At 39.2% G+C, this 23635-nt stretch overlaps 1 protein-coding gene across 2 annotated transcripts in view; it reads left to right on the top strand.

Moving 5' to 3' along the window:
• Zfand3 (zinc finger AN1-type containing 3) overlaps positions 1-23635 on the top strand; it is a 303765-nt gene that overhangs the window by 265349 nt on the left and 14781 nt on the right. For both annotated transcript variants that reach the window (XM_026383582.2, XM_026383581.2), the window contains one exon: positions 6492-6659. In XM_026383582.2, the coding sequence (XP_026239367.1) occupies positions 6492-6659 (168 nt within the window). The remainder of the gene's footprint in view (positions 1-6491; positions 6660-23635) is intronic.

Genomic DNA, 23635 nt, shown 5'->3' with positions numbered 1-23635 from the left:
AGTACCAAAAACAAAACAAAGAAAGTTGATTAAAATTGAAGGATTGGGAGGATGCTAAGGCTTGCAACAAGGCAAGGACTCCTCTCTGATGCTCCTATTCAGGTTTTCCTACTTGAACCTTTAATGAATTCCTGTATAACAGGAACCAGAAGGGAAGATGGGCTGTGAGGAAGTGAGAAATCTAATCCCATCCTTTAAAATATGCCTTTGGGGCACATGGTGTACTTGTGTCCTGAAGGGCATAAATTATCACGACCCGGCTTCTGTGTGTTCTGCTGCTCTTCAAGCTGACTTCCACTCAGAAAAGGCTCTGTTAGAAGGAGCTTCTGCATTGCTGTCATGAAGATCTAAATCAGATGATACTAGTTACCCCAAAGATTATTTCTGGTGCCTTGAGTTTTTTGAGCCTACAGAGAAAGGCAGAGAGCCCACAAATTCAGGTGCACTCTCAATAGAACTACTGACTAGGCCTCCATCTTCCCCCCTTGTATTCCCATTAGGGAGAAGAGTCAAAGGTCTGCTTTCAGTCTCCATGGCAGAGATTATGGGGGAGAATTGAGCATGCCCTCATCTCTCTAATAAGAATGGTGAGAACCATCAAAAATAATTTGGAGGTTGGGGAATGAGGTTGGATGAGAAGAAAGGAATTGTACTGCCCAGCAGGTTGTGAACAACCAACAAATGGTTATGATCTAGGACTTAGCACCCTACATATATTTCAAGTTAGATCCATCTCCATTCAAATGAAGATGACATTCTATACAAAATTTTAATATTTGACTTCTAAAACCTCATTCTCTATCCATGTAATGCTTTTCTTAACAGACTTGTTATTCCACAATTATTCTAGGACTATTGGGAAGGTAATTTCCTTGCAATCCCAGTCAAGGTAAGTGAGAAAAATTATTTTAATGGATAATGAGGGATTTTTCTGTCTTTGAAGTCTTTTGTGGCAGACAAAGAGTAAAATTGCCAGGAGAGACTGAATCTAATCCCTGCATACACTCTGAAAGCAAAGCATGAGGAGAAATGCAAAGAAAAACTCGGTATACAACAGACTTTTTCGTCTCTTTCACCAGTTTTTCTAGTGAGAGGGTGATGCTTTTTATGGACAGAAGTTGTAGGAGCTTAAGCTCCTTTTAAATGGTCAAAGGGAGAGACTGGATTGATGTGTGAAGGTTCATTAATTATTGCTCTTACTGATGTTTGCACAGGCTGTTGGGATCACAAATGTCAATCTGTCAAGATTCTGTGATAGGTTCTAAAAAAAACTGATTGAGTACCTCAAAAGCTGTCATATAGCCTGAGATTAAACAGATTCATCTTTCCTGAAATTAAGAAAAGGTGTGAGTGAAGGAAATAGAAGAAGACTTTCTTCTTTTTGTTGCCTCTTTGCTTCTCCCACTCTCGGGTTTTATATTGAGTATTGACTTGTACAGAGGGCTAGGATCCTCCTTGAGATGTCAGCAGGCTACAGCCATGGTTAGTGGCCCAGGGTGTATGCACGCTGCCAGATGCACAGTGACAGGAGATTAGGAGAGATTGGGATTCAACTTTTGACAGGCTTGACACAATTTATTTGGAAATTTTCGGGAGAGAACATGAGTAATAAAGACAAGAACAGTGACAGTAAGGAACAAATGTGAATTTCTGTCAGAGACAAAACAGAATTTTAAAAGAAGTAGCTTTTTTGTCTTCAGTCAAGCTTTCCAGTTAAAATGTGTTCCTAAATTGAAAGTCTTAACACTGCTTTCTACAATTGACTAGGAAAGCACAATTAGAAGAATTTCTGTCATCAAAAGTTCATATATTTAAAAAATGATTGTTCTCGTTTCTTTCACCAATTAAGCAGTGATTATCTTAGGATCAAAGAAGCTGATAGGTAAAGTACTTTTTCTTAAGATTTGCCTACCTAGTTTTATCACATGATCTCGATCAACTAGAAGATCTGATATGGTATCTTTGTCATTTCATTAAACATTGGCAAGAAAAAAAGGCAGGGGGTGCGGGGTTGGTGAATACCAAGGGCTATGAGCCTGGCATGGGAATGAGGCAGCTCTGCATGGGTATTCCCAGACTAGATTATGTTCTCAAGCAAGCATAGGGGTGGCGGGGGGTGGGGGGATGCTTTGTTGGCTTTTTATGAAGGACTTTAATTAGAAGTCACTCTTAACTCCGGGGTGGAAACAGTTTCTAGCTTACCACTACAGATCCTCCTGCTGCTAATGAGCATGCTCCTTGCAAGGACTCGCTTCTTCTGACAGTTAAAGCTGTATGTAAGAGTTATTTCTGTTCACCTTTCTCTCCACATTTAAACCTTACTGGCCAAGTTCAAAGTATGCAAGTAGGCTAATTAGGTGTTCTCTGTCATTGTTCAGGAAACTGAAAATGCTTCAAGGTAATAGGAATAATATTTGTGAGCAAAAAGTAAGTAATCAAGGTGTAATTTATTCCGATATGGATAGTAGATGGTTCCTTTAATGTTAACCATGTTTAGATCTATTCTGATAGTCTTTCTTATTTATATAAAATTTATAATTGAATAGTTGAATTTTGTAGCTCATTATTATATAATTAGAATTCCTGCCCTGGACATCTGTTTCTTCTATTTAGGCAGCTCATCCCATTGCACAAGGTTTCATTAAGTAATTAGCCAAGGATATGCAAGTTTCTTCTGCAGATAAGATGATGATGATTCTGTAGACTACTATTTATTTCATTGGCTTCTATTAAAACATTAAGTTGATTTGTGATAAAATGTAAAAGAATGGGTTGCTTCACCAAAAAGTTATGTATAATGCAGTCACCATCCCAGATGGCTGCATTTTGAGAGTAGTAAACAGTTTGAAGAACTTCATTCCCCTCCATCTTGTGTTTAGGGAGCACTAGAGGTCAGAAGGATTTCTTCCTGTCTAATAGACCTGTCAACTGTGAGGGAAGGGTAAGTGGGCGTATTCCAGAGCTTAAGAGTTGAAGATCTCCTAACGTCTGGAAAGAGTTTCCTGATTCTTACACAAAAACAAAAACACGTTGTGTTAGACATTTTGTCTGTCTTGGTCTAGAATTGTTGAGGACTGCTTCTCACAGCTCAGACATTGTTTACATGCCTTTGATTGTAGACATATGCCAAGAAACTGACTCAGAGGACCAACTAGGGCTCAATAGTGTTCCTTTAGGACAGCCAGTACAGTGCAACCAGAAACTGTAGGCAGCATCAGAATCCTCCCTTAGGACCCATTATTTCAGGAATTTCCCATGTGTATTGCCTACCAGAACAGTAATTCAGTACTCTTTATATTAATATAGGATGGATAAAGGAAAATTCTGGCAAAAATCATGAGGATGTATTCCTTAGCATTGTTGTTGATAATTTGTTGGATCAGATAAAGTAGGAACAGGCCTCTTAACTCTTGGGGATTCCATCAAAGCAGAGTGTTCAGTGGTGATTATGATTACATAAATATGAATTCTGTGTCCCAGTCAGGAATCAAACAGTAATTTTTTTCACATATCCTTATTTAAAAAATCATTAGCTTTGGATAACATTGCCAGCAGTGTAGGGTTTTATTCCTTTTCTTTAATTCCCCACCCCTGCTTTATTATCACCTGAAATTAAGTCATCATCTTTTTGGTGCAGAGATTTCCTTTAGAAATGGGAATGGGTACTCTGCAGGTAGACAGCACATTTGACAGTTTGGGCTAGACTCTTGGAAAGAACTTGGAATGTGAACTTTGCATTTCTGAACACACACTCATTTCTATCAGAAGGATGAATGAGAGTCTCAAGGTCTGAGTAGTTCTCTTATGTTATAGGCATGCTGGCATCATGCTACAGCCCTCCAGATTTTAATAATATTATAATGAAAAGGTTTCAACGGCCTTTTCCTTGTGTGTACCCTCACCCAGGTTGGAGGGTAATTTCTTACAAGGATGCTTCAAATTTAGGTCTGTCTTAGAATTGACCTTTTTGTTGTTTGGAGGGTTTTTTACTCTAGAATTTTTCATCTTGTTACCCCCTCCCCCAAATAAGTATATCTAAATAAGGCTATTAATACAAATAGTGCCATTTTTGGCTTGTGAAGAAGTACCCCCACGAGAACAGTGTGGCACATACAAGGTGAATTCCTTTTGTCTGGCTGCTTTGTAATGATTTACATTTAGATTGTTGTTTGTTGCTCTTATAGAAGCATGGGAGGGGCCTGGCATGTCTGACTGCCTCAGTCACCACACTGACTGGGTCTGGACAGCTTCACTCAGCAGAGCTGGGAAATAGGCTGAACTTGCTTTCAATTGTTTTCATCAAATGCCTTATTTAGTTGGTTTGTATTGGGGGAAAATGTCATGTAGGTCTGGAAGAATTAAATGAGATGAAAAATGAAGTTTGCAGTTGCTTAGAATGGTGCAGGGCCTTTGTATGCAAGTCACCAGGTGGTAGAGCTGGGGCTGTGAGCACACTGTACCCTATTCCTGTCAGAGCCAGCAGATGATCTTGGGTGAAGTGCAACATCCTTCTCACACAGAAGGAGGCTGGGGAAAGGCATACTGATGGCCTTCACTGAAATACATCCAACATGCTGCAACTCCTCACTTGAACCACTTTAAATAGAAGATCAGAACTGCCTAGGAGAAGATTCAATCATTCAAGAAATGCTTGTTGAAGTGTAGGAAGGAGGGCACACAGCAAAGTAGGTGAAATTTCTTGTTTTTTCCAAGAGTTTCCATTCTCCTAGGAGATCATGTTAAAGGATAAGTGCTATGGGGGAACATAAGTCAGGAAAAGGGAGGAGATTAAGTGCTAGGGAAGGGGAACAGTATAATCAAGATGGGATGATCCAGGAGGAAATCTTTATTGAAAATGTGACTTTGAAGCAAAGGCTTAAAGGAGATGAGATCCTCTATACACCTGAGTGAAGCATGTTCTCCACAGAGGGAACAAAAGGTGTAAAGATCCAGAAATAGGTAATAGTCAGAAGGCGAATGTAGATGGAACAAAGGAAAAAAGCAGCAAGAGATGAGGTGAGAGAGATGGACAGGTAAATCATGCAGGGTCTTTTGAGAATCATGGCAAGTATTTGTTGGACTTGGACTCTGAGGAGGGGAGCTATTAGAGGGTTTTGAGCAGGGAAGTGTTGTTTTTCTAAACTAAGATCACTTGGCTGCTATGTGGGAAGTAGACTTTGGGAGCTTAAAGGGATGAGCAGGGAGATCAGTTAAGACACTGTTGTTTTAGGCTGGACAAGATAATGATGACTTAGACCATGGTAGGGTGATGGAGAGGTAAGAAGTAGTGGGATATGGATTATTTTGAAGAAAACCATTTAGGAGAATCCCTTCCAAACCACTTTGGATCCTTGGCAAGAGGTGCATCCTCAGTATGCACCAGCAAGTATTATAGGAGTACAGAGCCTAAGTGCTGCCCCCCGCCCTTTTGAAATCAAGAGTTATTTACAGCTTGCCTGTGACATGAACTTTGTTGTATTTTAGTTACTTTTTTGAGATTGCGTAAGATACAAATTGTCATACACTATACCTCTCTCACCTTTCATTTTGGCACAGGCCCTAAGGTTATGGTGCCAAGTGCTGCCTTCTGTAACCACCCACAGTGGAAGCCATGGGATAGCTTGTTTGTGAATAGGTACTTTTTTACTCTGAATATTAATTGGACTTATTTTTAGTATTAGAGCCAGATTCTTACGTGTTTAGGAATAGAAATGTGAAGAAACTTTACTAGAAAAGATTAAATCTCCCATTAAACACTGACTTTCAGTATGGAATTATGCTAAGTATAGGGATAAAAAGATACATTAGAACCCAAGACCCACTGGCACACCCTGTAATAACCAGCTACTCGGAAGGCTGAGGCGAAGGACTGCAGATTAAACGCCAGCCTCCACAGTTTAGCGAGGCTTTTCTCTAAATAAAATATAAAATAAGGCTGGGGGTGTGGCTCAGTGGTTAAGTGTCCCTGGGTTCAATCCCAATACCAAATAAATAAATTAATTAAATTAAAAAAAATGGGTGGGGGATGTAACTCAATAATAGAATGTTTTTGGGTCCAATTCCCAGTACTACCACCACCAAATAAATACCCAAGAAGAGGTAAACCACTTATACAGTAATAACCATGTGGGCTCCAATTGAAGAGGGTACAAAGAGAGGATCCCATTTCTAGCTAGAATAGTCTTATCATGAAAACTTAGCTATTTTGAACAATAGCAGCAACGTAGAACTGATTTTTGTTGAGCCACCCCTACCACCCTCTCCAACTCAAGCCTGGTTTGTTAGAAGTCAGCCCCAAAGGTACATGCTTGTCTTGGTTTGTACAGTATAAACCAGGCAAGTAAAACTGGCTCTCTTGTTCACACAGGTCCAGTTCCTTCCTGGACAGGGGTAGAAGTCTCATCTAAAGAGTGCTTGGCAGTACAGTAATCAGTTGTGCTTGCCAGGACAAGCACTAATCCTGATCCCCAAATATGTGTTGTTTTGGTCAGATTCACAGTCTGAGAATGAGGCTTCACCAGTGAAACGGCCACGACTACTGGACAGTACTGAACGGTCTGAGGAAACCAGCCGATCTAAACAGAAGAGCCGACGCCGGTGCTTCCAGTGCCAAACCAAACTGGAGCTGGTACAGCAAGAATTGGGATCCTGTCGCTGTGGTAAGATCTCCCCCAGTGGCATGATAGAGACCAATTACCCTAAGAGGCTGAAGTACCTCTCTGCAAGCTGAAGGGGTAGAGCTTGAGAAATCAGTGCAGGGCTCTGGCTTCTAAATGTCCTTCATTTCATCTCATGCATACAAAGAAGACAAAAGCATCTCCAACTATTCTTAGACATATTGAGTTACATTTTTACTGTTCAGTGCTTTCAGCTTCTCCTCACCACTTAACACTGGTTCCTTCCCATTCGTGACTTTAGAAATTAACCTAACGAGCAGAAGTCTGGGATTTGTACCATAAAATTTGAATGAGTGTGTTACTATTTTGATAAATGGAAAAATCTCTTTCCATATCCCTTTTTAAAATGCTTTTATTAGTACATTATAGTTACACATAATATTGGGGCTCATTTTGACATAATCATACATGCATGGAATATAATTTGCTCCACTTCAGTCCCGAGTACTTGCTCTTTCCCTCCAATATTCCTTTTATATCAAGATTTGATTAGAAAAAAAAATTTTTTTTGAACCTTAGTTCATTCAGCAAATTAACACCTTGAAGTAGCCTGAAATTAATTCTCCAGTGTAATACCATCTCTTAGGATTGCTGTACAGGGATGTATTTTTTGAAACTTTGTATTTACTCACAGTGGAACAAAATTTAGACCAATTTTTCATCTTCTCTTAATCACATACATCATGTGACATGAGGTTAAAATTGTGTAGCTGAATTATTCTAGGCTAGCTTGTCCCTGTTTATACTATACTTTTAAGATCAGATTTCCTGATCTTAAAAGTATAGTATTATCATATGTATATATAGTATTGATATTGGCCTATGGAACAGACCTATCATCAGGCAGACTTCCAGCCTTGTTGTAGCTTCTGAGAATGTATTTCATCCCAAGAAGTTAACTTTGGAATTCCCCCCTTCACCTCTGGAATAGCCATAGATAGCCTACAAGTATTATTGCTGGTAGTGAGGACTAGGTCGTAGGTCACTCAGCCATTATAACATGGTATCACCTGGAAGTTCTCTATCTTCTGAAGACAGTCTTTTCTATTCCTATTTCTCAATTATCTGCCCTTTTGGAAATGCACGGGCAGGAGGTGTATTAGCTTCTCATGAAAATTGTTTGTACACCTACTCTGTTTGTTACATACTCTGTTAAGTATATATTCAGTTGCAGGAGCAGGAAACAATTATGAAAGATCCAGAGAAGTTTTTTTTAAAAGGATATTCAGTGTGTTATTAAAAGTTTATTAAATAGTATAAAGAAGAGGGTTAAGATGGGGGTGGAGCTGAGATTGTAGCTTAGCGGTAGAACGCTTGCCTAGCACATGTGGTGGGGGCCCTTGGATTTGTTCCTCAGCACCACATAAAAATAAATGAATGGAATAAAGGTATTGTGTCCAGCTACAGCTAAAAAATAAATATTAAAAAAAAAGATAGGTGGTGGGGGAAGAGTCTGTTGCAGAGTTTCTAGGCTTCATTGAGTTTATGCATTTGGTATGGTCCAGGTGAGACCAGAATCTTATTCATGGCTATGTGTGGGTCAGCTCTTCCAGGTAATATTAAATTCATAGATCAGGGATACTGTGGTTAGCCAAAGAAGCTTTGGGGTCTGATGGCTAATCAACTTTGTCCCATGCTGAACAGTCTGTCTAATTCTTTAAGGTTTGCAGATTCCAATGGTTCACATGAACACAGAAACAAGAAAGTTTCTGCAATTCACTATTAGCAATATGGTGAAGCCTACCTGGCCATTTTGCCTGTTACCTTTATAACATAGGCCTTTGGTTGTTCTTCAGTTAGAATTGTGGATTTCTCCTGAACCTTATGTTCTCTCCTTCCTCCTCCACCAACTGCTCTTTCTTCCTTTTTTTTTTTTTTTTTTTGTGGGTTGTGGAATGGGTAGGCAGTTCTGGAGATCAAACCCAGAGCCTTGCACATGCTAGAAAGCACTCTACTACTCACTGGTCTACATCCCTAAACCCTTTTTTAAAAAAATTTTATTTTGAGACAGGGTCTTTCTAAGTTGCCCTGGTTGGTTTTGAATTTGTAGTCCTCCAGCCTCAGCCTCCTAAGTAACAGGGATTATAGGAATGCTCTTGTTTCCTTCTTGAAAGTAACTGAATTTGCCATAGCAGATCAAGCAATTAGTCACTCAGACACATTGTCTTGTCTTCTGTGTGCTAATGCTCCCTCTTGTCAGGCAGCTGGTAGAATTGGTGGAATTCACAATTTAGTGATGAGATTCAGAGATAGATTCAAGTATCCCAGTTTCCCCTTCAGTTTTGATGAAACTACCTAATTTCCTAAGGTCTTATTAATACCTACCTGAAGAAAATCCAGAAACAGGTATTAGGTGAAGCCAACCTATCTATTACGCTTTTCACCCTTCTGGGCAGGAGATTGAGTCTCTAGTGCCTACTGGGTTTGCCCTGGGCTTCCAATCTTTTTTGTTGTGGTTGTTGTTATCGTTATCTAACTATTTATAGTCCCTTATCTTTGCCCAATTCTGAGATCCTCCTTATGGGGTAGATTTGACTTTTTTGTTGGGTTAATAAAACCAGAGCTTTCTACAGTCCCTTCAGATAGACCCTTTCTAGAGGAAGCTGAAAGTTGAGTTTGGTCTACCAAGAACCATATACTATGTACCCAGAAAAATGACTGACTCAGCTGCCATATGTTAAATGATGAAAGACAAAGATGGGAACATACACAACTGTCTTTGACAAATAGCTTTTGTGTTCCTCTTGTCTGCCTGCTTGGATCTCTCTAGGAAAGGGTGAGTTGTATGGTTGTTTCCTTGAGGATGCATGGAGTGTTGGAGAAATGTTTAACTGCCCTGAAAGGTTTTGGAGAGGGGGAAAAACACAGTAATTTACTACTGAAATTGAAGACTCAGAAAGGTAGTTTGAACTCAAACAGAACACTTCTTCACTGCAGAAAATCTTTTTTTATATGTATTTGCAATCTTTTCTTCCATTCCCTTTCCACTCTGTACAGGTTATTAACTGCTGACAAGAAATTCACATCTCATAAATAATGCTTAAGAGCCATTGCTATATAAATTGAATGTGTTATGAATTGTGATGGGCCTTTTTGTAGCATTCCATGCCTAGAGCAGGAAGAACAGAGGATGTCATTTTCATTAATTTCTAATGAGGTGCCAATTAAAGGCAGGGAAGATGCTCCAAAGGGAAGAGTGGCCAAGCTCCCCTGAATCCTCCGCCCCGGGGCTGTCATCCAAACACTGCCAGTGAAACCTTCTCTAAAAATTCCATTAAATTACAGTCTCATCGAGAGCACACACAGACACATTCAGCTTGCCTTTGATCTTCAAAAGAGCAATTTGTAAGGCGAGTTCTGAGCCTTCTCACATAGGGAACGGCTATAGGTGATAGGAATTTTTAATTGCCAAGGCACTCCATGGGCTTTCAATAAGAAGGTGAATTCTGAAGATGAATTCTCCTCTGCTTCAATGTGACTAGATAACCTTTAAATCAACAACACCAAAGTAACACCCTTTTCCTGTGAAATCTTTCAGGGTGCCAATTAGAAAAGGCATGTGGTGAGGCTGGGATGATAGTCTGCATTCTAGAGCATCTTCATTGGTTTAACTTCTCAAGACAGAAAACAGTTGCATCAAATGGATTTACTTGTTTCATTTTCTACTCAGTAGGCAAATTGATCAGCTCATTCTTCGTTGCAAGAGTCTTGTCTCCTGAAATGCCACATACAGGATGTTATTCTGAAACCTGGCCATCTTTATCAGATCTGGGCCACATCACAGCCACGTGAATGCTGTCTTCTCTAAGCAGATCTTGTGTGATACACAGCATGGCTTTTAATCTCTGTGCATTGCTTCTCAGAAGCACACTGTTAATTTTTAAATACCAATCTAAGAGCTTGCATAAGTTTTTACATATTTTCAACTGGTAGTGACTTAACAAACTGTAAGTGGATATGTTTTCCTTTGAGGCATAGTGCTTTTACTAACCTCATGAGTAATCTGACTTTATTGTTTGCAAAGTAAGTTTTTTTAACTGATTTTTTTTATGACAGTGGAATGCATTACAATTCATATTACACATAGAGCACATTTTTCATATCTCTGGTTGTATATAAAGTACATTTACACCAATTTGTGTCTTTATACATGTACTTCAGATAACGATGTTCATAACATTCCACCATCATTTCTAACCCCACGCCCCCTCCCTTACCCTCCCACCCCTCTTCCCTATCTAGAGTTTGTCTATTCCTCCCATGCTCCCTCTCCCTATCCCACTATGAATCAGCCTCTTTATATCAGAGAAAACATTCAGCATTTGTTTTTGGGGGATTGCTTAAATTCACTTAGCGTTATCTTCTCCAGCGCCATCCATTTACCTGCAAATGCCATGATTTTATTCTCTTTTATTGCTGAATAATATTCCATTGTGTATATATGCCACATTTTTTTAATCCATTCATCTACTGAAGGGCATCTGGGTTGGTTCCACACTTTAGCTATTGTGAATTGTGCTGCTATAAATATTGATGAGGCTGTGTCCCTATAGTATGCTTTGGGTTTAGACTGAGGAGAGGGATAGCTGGGTCAAATGGTGGTTCCATTCCCAGTTTTCCAAGGAATCTTCATACTGCTTTCCATATTGACTGCACCAATTTGTAGTCCCACCAGCAATATATGAGTGTGCCCTTTCCCCTACATCCTCACCAACACTTAATGTTGTTTGTCATCATAATAGCTGCCATTCTGACAGGAATGAGATGAAATCTTACAGTAGTTTTGATTTGCATTTCTCTAATTGCTAGAGGCGATGAACATTTTTTCATATATTGGTTGATTAATTAAATATCCTCTTCAGAGAAGTGTCTGTTCAGGTCCTTGGCCCATTTATTGATTGGGTTATTTGGGATTTTTTTGGTGTTTAGCTTTTTTTTTTTTTTTTTTTGGAAGTTGTTGATAGACAGTTTTTCATCCATTCATTCATTTATACATGGTGCTGAGAATCAAACCCAGTGCCTCACACATGCCAGGCAAGTGTGCTTCCACTGAGCCCCAGCCCCAGACCAGGTTTTCAGCTTTTTGAGTTCTTTATATACCCTAGAGATTAATGCTCTATCTGATGTGTGAGGGGTAAAAATTTGCTCCCACAATGTATGCGCTCTATTCACTTCACAGATTGTTTCTTTTTTTAAAAAAACAATTTTTTTTTCTAGTTTTAGGCGAACACAGTATCTTTATTTTGTTTCTGTGTGGTGCTGAGAATTGAACCCAGTGCCTCATGAATGCTAGGCAAGCACGCTACCACTTGAGCCACATCCCCAGCCCCCAGATTGTTTCTTTTGCTGAGAAGAAACTTTTTAGTTTGAATCCATCTCATTTATTCATTCTTAATCTTCGAAGTAAGTTTTCTATTCACTTTAGAAACCCAGTGATTCTTATAGCTGGGGCCTCTAGCCTAGTGTATTGTCTTCAAATGCTTCAGTGGTCATTTCTGCCCTGTGGTTCACTGTTAAACCAATTCAGAAAGCATTTATTGCAATGACTATGCATAAAACATTTTTCTAAGTTTTATAGGAAATACAGGAGCTAAAAATACAGAATCTAGGAGCTCACAGTCTAGGTTAAACTTGATGGGCATCCAAGCCAGGGAACCTGCCTGGGTCCTCGCTGGCTGGATTTAACTGCCGGCTCACGTAAGAAATGATGTCCAAAGGAAAAATTAATTTTATACAGTTTGATCAAACTGGAGTGAAGCAGCTAGATTGTTTCTCTACCAACTCTACAGAAGCACGTACAATTTGTAAAACACAAAAGCCAGGAGATGTACACATACCTGATGTTGAGAGCCACAGCCAAAGGGGCCCCAGCAAACTTCCAGCTGCCGGCTGATGATTGGCTCACAGCGGCCCCAGCAACATCTAGCTGATTGGCTCCTCTGCGGTGATGTTCATTGGGCTGTTTCCCTGCCCTTTCAGACCACGGAGCTGCTCATTGGGGGACTTATTTGGCTCCGCCCACGCGACCCAGCCAATCGGCCTTAAGGGCAGGAGGATTGTGGGAGGTGGTGAGGCTTGTGTGGGTGAGAGGCTTGTGGAAGCCGGTGGTGGCAGTTGGGCTCTGAGGGTTTTTTCCTGAGGAGCTGTTTTGTTTGGTTTGTAGTTCTAAAAATAAAGTTAGTTTCTTTTGACAAGTGGCTCCTGAATTGTGCCCAGTCAGACTGCGGCATTTGGTGGCTGTGCTAGCTATAGAACGTATCAGTGTCCAAATCAGGAGTTAGTTCTTTCAGCTTTCATTCTCAGCATGAGGAAGTTCCAGAGCTCTCTGCTTCACCTAGAGGGTGTGTTAGAACATACATTGCTGGGCCTCACTCTCAGAGGTACTGATTCAGTAGAGCAAGTTCAAAGTTATGCTCATAATGCTGGTCTGAGGATCATACTTTGAAAACCATGGTTTTAGGCAGTTCTCACTTTTTGAAAGTTTTTTTTTCCTTTCTATTTTTAAGTAAATGAGCCCTACTCTGTTAAGTCAAAAAGGGTCCTCAGGCATTGTTTTCAGCTTTTTATTTGGAAATAAATCTCCCCCCCCCTACCATTTGAGAGTTAGTTGCAAACATCATGGCCCTTTATCTCTAAACTTCAGTAAATGTTTCCTAAGAATAGGGATATTATTTTATAAAACCACAGCAGCATAGTTATTAACTTTTTAAATTGATAACTGATATAATACTTTTTTCCAAATCTTTCAGTATTCCAGTTTTATCAGTGGATCTAACAGTGTCCTTTATAAAAACATTTTCCTCCCTTCAGTTTTAGGATCCAGGCCATGATCAGTGTTATATTTAATTGTCACATGTTTTTGGACTCTTAATCTAGAACATTTTCATGGCCATTCTATGTTTAATGATACTGGCATTTTAAAAGAACATAGTCCTCTATTCCTCTCACATATACCTTTCCACACTGTTTTTGTTTTTTAATAGAGCATTCCTCATTTTGAGTTTGTTGTATGTTTCTTCATTACTAGATTCAGGTTACATATTCTCAGCCAACCACAGTACTATATAAGTGATATGTGTTCTTCTGAGGTCCTTACATTGGGAGGCACAGAAGTCTATCAGCTCCTCATTGTTGATGTTAACTCTGATTCACCCACCCAGTCAAGGTATTATCCTATTTTTCTACTGGTTTTCCCCTTGTGCCTAATAAGCAGTCTGTGGGAAACATGGTATGGATATGTAAATGCTCTCCTATCAGCAAAAATTTCCTCTGATTCAGCATCTGTTGATGATTCTTACTTAAACCAATCTTACTATGATGTTTGCAGAATGATGATTTGCTTACTGTTGTATTCCTTCTACAGTTATCATATTCTTACGAAAGTAAAGTTGCTTCCCTTCCCTCATTTATTTTTTACTGGTATCACCTCTTTCCTTTTTTAGTACTAAATTATTTTGGTGTTCTCATTACCCAGATTTAGCCAAGTTGAAGTTCCATCAAGCTAGTTCCTGTGTTTTTGTGACATACTCCTCTTTTTTGGGGGGGGGACATGTGGGGAGCAATTTCTACCTCTCTTGCACAAGAAGTATATTACAGGTACCTCTTGTATTTACTTTTTTTCAATCTTGGAATTAACCACTTCTCCAAGGATCCCTAAGATGATTTTAATATTCTCTCAAGTAGAGATTTGCTATGCCTGAGAGGAAGGCACACACATACATACATAAAATAACTGGCATTCAGGGCAACCTATCTATCATAAGACTTTTACCAAGGTACAAGCCATATATTATAGGAATATGGGAAGGGAGGACTGGGGATGTGGCTCAGCAGTAGAATGCTCGCCTAGCATGTGAGAGGCACTGGGTTCAATCAACAGTAAGACATAAAAATAAATAAATAAAGGTATTGTGTCCATCAACAGAATTCAAAAAAAGAATATGGGGAGGGACAGATTAATTCCAACTGGAAGACCCTAAACAGGCTTCTACAGTTGTGGCTTTAAAGGAAGAATGGTGTGACTTCAATGTAATAAAAAGCAAATTCTTGGGCAAAACTGGTGGTGACCAGAAATGACCTGTGTGCAGCCACATGGGGCCTTAGCATCAAGTGAGGAGGGACTACTAGAAAAGGAGGAAAAGGTTCTGGGTTCCAGGCTGAGGAATGTGGATGTTGGTTTACAGTGAGAAGCCATTAGTGGTTTGGATATGGTCAACTTTTTTTTTTTTTTTTGACTAAGCACACAGGAAAGTCAAGGAGGCTATTGAATAGTTGTTGGGATTAATACAAGCTGACTGTAGTGAAAAGGTATATATATGTCACAGCCGTCACTGCCACTTTAGGGGCTTGCACACTGAATGAATGAATAGTGATGTCCTGAGGTCCAGAGTGGGGCAAGGAACTGTAGTGATTAGTATGTAGGGATATGAAAGTACCAAGTTCATCCATTTCACAAGGCTCAAAAAATCAGCCCATGTTTCTGTACTTTTATTTTATTTATTTTTTTAAGTTTCATTTTTTTAAATTTCTCTCTTCCTGACTTTCTTACATTGTCTTTCACCCTTCCTTTTTTTTTTTTTTAGTTTTCAGCGGACACAACATCTTTGTTTGTATGTAGTGCTGAGGATCGAACCCGGGCCACACGCATGCCAGGCGAGCGTGTTCCCGCTTGAGCTACATCCCCAGCCCTGTACTTTTATTTTAATTCCTTTCCAAGTGTGAACCTGTCAGGAATGTTTGGCATTCTATCTTGTGTCTCTAAAATAAAGTAAGGTCCTATGTTCTTAGGAAAAATCCTTATGCTGTATAGAGTTCTAGTCTGAATTCATTAGAAAACTTTGCCACACAGGAAAATACCTAAGATCCTTTATCATGACCCAAACTGGTTTGGCTGCTGGGTGTTGTCACAGTTGCCATGGAGTGTAAAGTCTCTGGTTTACCTTGGGTTGTATGGAGATAATGTGGTTATAAGACCCAGCCCTTTAGGACCTCCTGCATCTTTCTTGTTTATTCATTTTTTTAAAATTGAGATACAATATTTGCACATCTTTATGGGGTACAGTATGATAATTTGATATGTGGATACCATGTGTAATGATCAAATGAGGTTAATAAGCACTTTCATCTTCTCAAACATTAATCTTTTTTATGTTCTGGGAACTTTTATACTCTTCTACTTAACTCAAAATATGTCACAGATTGTTGTAATTGGTAATGACCCTACTGTGCTATAGAAAACCCAAAATCATTCCTCTTCTCTGTATTTTAATACCCCGTATCTAACTTCATTCAGTAGCTACTCTCCAGCTCTTCCTAGTCTGTAGTGACCATTATCCCACTGTATTCTATGAGATTGACTTGTTAGTTTTCACAAATGAGTGAGAACTTGTGGCATTTCTGTGTTGCAGACAATTTATGTATTTATTTATTTTACTTGTTTAAATACTTTTATTAGTGCATTATAGTTATACATAATAGTTGGGTTAATTTTTACATAATCATATTTGCATGAAATTTACTTTATTTCATTCCCCAGTGGGGGACCCCCCAGTTTCCCTTCCCTCCTCTCTCCCCTCATTCCTCTTTCTCTGCTGATCTTCCTTCTACTTATTGATTGGTTTATTTACTTATTTACTTATTTTAATTGGTGCTTTATAGATATAAAGATAGAATTCACTGTCATATATTTATACATGCACATAACATTATTTTGTTCATACCACATTTCCTCCACTTTCCTGTCTTTCCTCTCTCCCCTTCAATTTCCTTCTTATTCTCCATGATTTCCCCTCTGTCTTTATGATATCTGACACCACCTGCCTTTTTAAAAAAATATTCTTTTTAGTTATAGTTGGATACAATACCTCTGCTCTACTTGTTCATTTTTATGTGGTGCTTAGGATTGAACCCAGCACCTCGTGCGTGCTAGGCGAGCGCTCTACTATTGAGCCACACCCCCAACCCCCTCCACCTGCCTTTTTATCCTCTTACTTTGCTCTAGCTTTTGCATATGAGAAAAAATACTGACACTTATTTCACTTAGCATGATGTTCTCCAGTTCCATTTATTTACCAGTAAATGTGATAATTTCATTTTTTATGGCTAAATGAAACTCTATTGTGTATGTATACCACATTTTCTCAATATGTTCATCTATTTAATGGTCACCTGGACTGGTTCCATAACTTGGTTATTGTGAATTGGACTGCTGTAAACATTGATTTGGCTGTATCACTGTAGTATGATAATTTTAGTTATTTTATATAAGTATCAAGGAGTGGGATAACTGGATCATATGGTGGTTTTATTCCTAGTTTTTTGAGGAATTTCCAGACTGCTTTGCTGGGTGGTTGTACTAATTTGCAGTCTCACCAATAATGTATGAGTATACCTTTTCCCCCACATCCTCACCAGAATTTAATATTATTTGTATTGTTGATTATTAACAACACTCTGACTGGATTGAGATGAAATTTTGGTGTAACAAAAACAGCATGGTATTGGCATCAAAATAGATACGAATACCAGTAGAATAGAAAACACAGAGACAAAGCCACTTAGTTAGAATTCTCTAATAAAGTTGCTATAAAATATATTTTGGAGAAAAGTTGGCCTTTTTTAACAAATGGTTCTTGAAAACTGGATTTCCTATGTAGAAGAATAAAAGTAGATCCCTGTCTATTGCCCTACACAAAAGTCAAATCAAAGAAATTTTACCAGAAACTTTACAACTGCTAGAAGAATACATAGGGTCAATACTATTATCAGATAGGTACAGCCACCAACTTTCTGAACTAGACACCTAAAGTTCAAGAAATAAAATCAAGAATCAATAAATGGGATGCTATCAAATTAAAAAGCTTCTGTTCAGCAAAGGAAACAAGAGTGTGAAGAGAGAGCCTACGGAATGGGAGAAAATCTTTGCCAGCTGTTCTCTGACAAGGATGAATAATCAGAATATATAAAGAAAAAATCTTAACACCAAACAAACAAAAAACAACCCAATCCATGGGGGTCGGGGGCGCTAAACAGACATTGCTCAAAAGAAGAAACACAAATGACCAACAAGTATATGAAAAAATGTTCAACATCCTTAACAGCTCCATTTTTTATGCTGAGCCTGCTGATGAAAAGCTCAAATTTCTCCCATACTCCTTAGATAGCAGCTAGGTTTGTATGCTTCCTGAGGTGCAAGAAAAAGCAAACCAAGTAAAAACAACAGCAACAAGAAATCCTGTGATAGGAGTTGTTGTATGTGAGAGACCCCAGGGTAATTGGAAATCTTGAGGCAAATTCTGAGAAAAATTTCTCCCTTCACTATTTTTTTCCTTTTATTCTCACTGTATTATTATCTAAACATGAGTATGATGCTTATTTTCCCCATTTAATCTTTAATGTGTAAGTGTCCTAGACTAAAACCAAATAGATTAGTTCCTCTGCTGCCTGTCTATAATTTCAAGTTAGAGCAAAAAAAACCTTTTACTGATCATGAACTCCAATGTACTTAGCCCATTAGAGCAGTCTTAGAAATCCAGCCTACTGTATGTCATTGACAGGGCTTTGACTGGTCTGTAAAGACATGACAGAAACATGGAGAGTCCCCTCACCCCCAAGCAAAGGAGCATCAAAGGCGAAGCTCCTAAAATACAGAATGTACAGAACTCTCTGCTGCAGCCTATGTTATAGACCACCCCTCTTCTACTGTCCCATGAAGTGAAATAGTTTCCATCTCAATTTCAGAATTGCACCTGCTTTTGGGGTTCAGTTTGACCAACGACAGCCACACTATATTTTATCAAATATTTGAATAGGTTACCTTGCTTACAGTATTTTTATGGGGAAAAATGGATTATTGTGAAGTGAAATAAAATATGCTTTTAAATTTGTTTCAGTAGTAAATAGTTTTGGTTGTTTCTTTGCCCAGCAAGGTTGTCTTTTGCTATTAAAAATGATTTAGTGGTAGGTTTTTCACAGTTGTACCCTCCTATAACACCTTACCAGATTTTAATAGCTATAGTTGAGGGAAATATTCTAAGAAAAACTTTCTCATGTTCAAATATGTTCTTCACAAATGGATGATTTAGCCTGTGGTAAGCTACCATGTGGCCTATATAAAGTCGACAGAACTATTTTAAAGAGTTTTACTATTCCGTCAGTGCATTTCTGTTTACAGTTAAAGCATTTTCTTCATAGTCCTATGTCTCATGTCTGTTTAGCTAAAGTGGGGAACGCCTGCAACTTGAGAGTGCTTTCTTCGCTTCAAATCAGCATCCTAACAGAAACCCAAGATGCTGTCCTGGGCTGTCTGACAGCTTTCATCTGGAGATGATGAAAGTAAACCATAATGAGAAGTGTTTTGTTTGAATTAAATGCAAAATCACAAAAGTATGTGGGTAGGTAGAATCACATAATAGCAGACTTAGAAGGAGCCTTAGCAATCATTTAATCCAATTCCTTATTGTTTCTGCTGGGGATTGAACCCAGGGCCTTGAACATGCTAGGTAAGCACTCTAGCACTCTGCCACTGAGCTATCCCAGCCTTTTTTTTTTTTTTTTTTTTTTTTAAATAAAGAAACTGTGACTAGAAAGGTGGTCATTCCTTCAGATCACAGCCCTATACTAAGAAGTTGTATTCCAGAAGCTTTGACCTAAAATTCACAGCTTGCTGAGGAGTTTCTAGCCGATGTGTGCCTGGTATGGCAGTGCCTACTCCTCCTTCCACTGTAAGTGCAGCCCCGCTAACTGCACCTTCCTAATACATTTTCTGCCCCATCATCTCTACAGAAATCTACATATCTTTTCTAAAGTTACCCATATTTTTTTTTTTTTTTGGTCTTTTCACATTAAAATACCTGACTTCCCAACCTCTTCTTAGTCATTAGTTCAGCCTTCAAAATTTTGCTTTGGTTCTCTCTGGAACCTTTGCAACAAAACATCATCAGGTAGGACCAGTTATGGTAATAATGCCTGTGCGCTCGCACACGTACACAAATTAGTATTTGTCAAAATAATGGGATTTTCAAAAATTTTTTTTCAAATTAATCACAAATTGCTCTTGAGGTTTTGACCTAAGAGATGTCTTTTCTGGGGCCTATAATATATAGTTAAAACTAATTTGTGTTTAGAATATTAAGCATAATTATCAGTCTTCCTAATAGATTCTTACTGTGAATCCCCTCATAAGATGTGCTTCTGAAAGTGTGGCCCTTAAATCAGCATTTCAGAGTCCCTGGGTAGAGGGAATGCTTCTTTAGGTAATTTGAATGTACTCCAAAGTTTAATATACTTTCATTTTATCATAGAACACACAAAGGTAATTTAAAACCAGAGAGAATTATTGCAAATTACAAATGAGTAGGATTCACACCAGTGAGGTTTTAGTTCCTAGTTCAGTCCTAATTGACTTAGTCATTTTCTGTTGCTATAACAAAGTACCTGAGATTGGGTGATTTAGAATAATCAAAGTTTATTTGGCCTGTGGTTCTGGAGACTGAGGAGAACATGGTGCCAACATCTGCTTGGCATTTGGTGAAGGCCTTCTGCTGCATTATAACATTGCAGGATTAAGGCAAGACAGGGCAAGTGAGCTAGCTTGAGTCTCCTTATAAAGCCACTAATGTCATCATGAAGGACTACCCTCGTGGCCTCATCAGATCCTAATTACCTCCCAATGGCCTCACCTCCAAATACCATTAACACATGAATTTGGAAATTAAGTGTCTAATACATGAGTTTTTGAGAGACTGGTTAACTCCATTCTATTTCAGTTAAAGAGTTACACCTTTTGAGTGTTGGTTTAACACACGCCTCTTCCCCTTTGAATGATCTCTCCCCTGAAAGACTCCAAAATTCTCAGGGTCCAAAACCTTGTGGTGTTTTATAACTTCCAGTCCCTGTTGGAATATGTGGCCCCTGATGAATAACTAGTTAATGTTGACTAGTAACATACAAGAAAAAATTTTAAAAGGATTGGGTGTTGCGGTGAGCTGCTGATTATCATTAGGAGAAGGCCCCTCTGGAGTAGTGTGTGAAGGTAGGCCTACTTGCACAGGGAAATGGGAGAATGTCTGGTCTACTTTGCCTGTACATTGACGCTTGAGGTACAAGTGCACAAGAGTTTCCTCATGGAATATTTGTCTAAGGAAATAAGATCTAGATAGAGGACATTAACATTTTTTTTATTTTTATATACTTTTCTCTGAGTTGAATTTTTATTGGTAGAAAGAAAAAATTAAAACATACTATCAGGATAGCATTGCTTGCATGATTTAATTAATTATTTGATAATGCCTGTGGTTTAAATTAAATAGTCAACTTTGGAGAAAGGTGTATTTGCATAAATAAAACCTGTGCTTCGTCTCAGGCATTAACAGAGGTTCTTTAGAGGTCACAAAGGCTACATGGTCACAGACCTGCTATGTGTGACTACAGTGTTCTTGCACTGTAGCTTGACAAATCTACTCATCTTTGATGTAGAATGAAACTACTAATAGAACTTAGAAGTCTTCCCTCTGGTGCCAGGCCAGTCCCCCTAAACTGAAATTGCAGATACCATATCAGCAGTGCACTGGAGAGTAACCCAGCCACTGGGTATACCTCCAGACAGAGGGAGAATGGCATCTCCTATTGCAGGCAGTGGAAACTAACTGGTTCTGCTCCACTAAACTAAAACTAGCCTCCTGTAACACAGTGCTTCTCCTCAGTCTGTCCTCCAGAGCAACCAGCACATATCCTCCTCCTCTTCTGCAAGCTGCCTTTCACATATCTGAGCAGAACAGGCTTTCCAAATCCCTAGTTCCTCCAGTAGCAAGTCCATCCCCTGGGACCAGAGAACTGGTTTCATAACATTAAAGACAGGGTTGCATATGGAATGCCAGATTTGGCTCAGTGTTTGTCTCCATGTTTTCTTCACTGGGGGTCCTTACAAAATCTGGGTAGCTTTGTGAAGAAAAACCCTTCTTCATCTGATCTTTTCCTGAAACTGCTCAAAAGTCTTCTCTTTTGTGGAGTTCATGCTTGGCTTCTGTTGGTCTATTTCTCAGAACATATTAAAACTGTCTACACATGTATCCTTCCTCCTGGACCATGAGCATTGTGAGGTAGGGACTGTGCAGTATTTTTCTCTAGTTCTCAGCTCTAGCTGCAATACCTGCCGTACAGTGATGCTTAGTCAACCTGTGAGTAGATTGGGCAAACCCGTACTATTACAGTTATGATCCTCTGGTGAAGGAAAAAAAGAATTGTTTCTTTGAGCATCTCCTTGTGTATTGGGTGCCTGCACTTGTGTTATATCATTTGACCCTTAAAAACATTGCTGAACAAATGGTACCTCCATTTTCATAGAGAGGAAGTAACTCAGAAATACTAAGGAAATACCTGAGTTTTGAGCCCAGGTATGTTGATCTCCCAAAATCCCACTGCCTTTTCAAAATGTCCCAGAGCTGACCCATTGGGTGCCCTAAACAATGAGATGGTTAAAGCCTTGGCTGTCCATGTATTTTCAGCCATGTAGAATTTAGCCCATTCCTTAACCTCTTTCCCAATTCAGGGATGCTTTTTAATTGAACATTAAGTAGTAAAAATGTGTGTGACCTACTGTGTAGGGATCACTCAAGGTGGTGTTTGTTATCCATTCTTCCTTGTGCACTGTTTTTTGTTTTGTTTTGTTTTGTTTTTAGAATTGATTTTTTTAACAGAAACAGTTTTTTTACTTACTTACTTACTTTATTTATTTATTTATTTATTTATTTTAATGTGGTGCTTAGGATTGAGCCCAGTGCCTCACACATGCTAGGCAAGCACTGTACCAACTGAGCCACCACCCCAGCCCCTCATGCACTGTTATTTGTTGTTGTTTGATTTTGTAGCAGTACTGGGGATTGAGCCCAGGGGCATTCTACCACTAAGCTGAGTCCCCAGCTCCCTCCCCCTTTTGAAAAAAAGTATTTTGAGATAGGATCTTGTTAAGTTTCTGAGGTTGGCCTCAGACTTGTGATCCTCTTGCCTCAGCCTTCCAGTTCACTGAAACTACAGGTATATGCTACCTGTCACCTCCTATAGATGAGATACTCCTGGAGGACAGGGTCCACTGAACCTGGGTAATATGAGACACAATGGCATTTAATTCTTATTGACCTTATACATTCTGTTTTCTCCAGAGGACTAATTCATGTCCTCATTGTTCATGAAAACTTACCTCCTCCAGGATACCTTATGGAGTTGACCTCTCCTTGGTGCCCCCGATTTATTACACATTGCTGAATTGTATTGATTTTATTTGCAGTTGATTTCTTGCTTTGCTTCTTGTGACCTTCAGCTTGTTTTCCTCTCTGTGTGTCTCCAGCTATCTTTAAAATCAGGAACTAGTGAGACACACACACCCCCACCCCGGCTCCCCCTCTCCCCCTCGCCCTATCTCCCCCCTCCCTCTCTCTCCTTCTCTTTTCCTCCACCCAGCCCCTAGAATAGAGCTCTCCAAACAGTGCACTGATGACCAATAAATACTTTTGACTCCTTGAGCCTGATAGCTTCTTTCTCTTGCCGGACTGACAGCCCTACACTGGAGCCTGAATCCTTTATTTATTAGATGAGATTTCTATAGCACCTTCCCTTTGAGAAGATCAATATCAATGAAGTTTGTTTCTGCTTCTGAATAAGATCACATGACAGCCTTTACCCCTCAGCTGCTGGGGCCTTCAGATATAGACTCCACGAAGTCTTGCTATCTGGCTGCCAGCAAGGAGGCTAAATAAGATTCTACGACAAGAACAACAGAAACTCTGTGGTGTTGGTCTGTACTATAACCAGTATATCAGAAAAGGTGTTTGCAGTGAAGATCACTGCTATCTTTTAGAAAGCAGATGTGGAGAAGGCCCACTAGCCAGCACCCATTCAGTGTTCCCAGGTTGTGGCTCACCCATGGTGCATGGGTGCACTAGAACTGTTTAGTCTCTGAGATT

The sequence above is a fragment of the Urocitellus parryii genome, chromosome 8 (genome assembly GCF_045843805.1).
Source record: "Urocitellus parryii isolate mUroPar1 chromosome 8, mUroPar1.hap1, whole genome shotgun sequence".
Classification (NCBI taxonomy): domain Eukaryota; kingdom Metazoa; phylum Chordata; class Mammalia; order Rodentia; family Sciuridae; genus Urocitellus; species Urocitellus parryii.
Note: the sequence above shows the minus strand (reverse complement) of the source record. Positions and strands in the feature narration are given on the sequence as shown.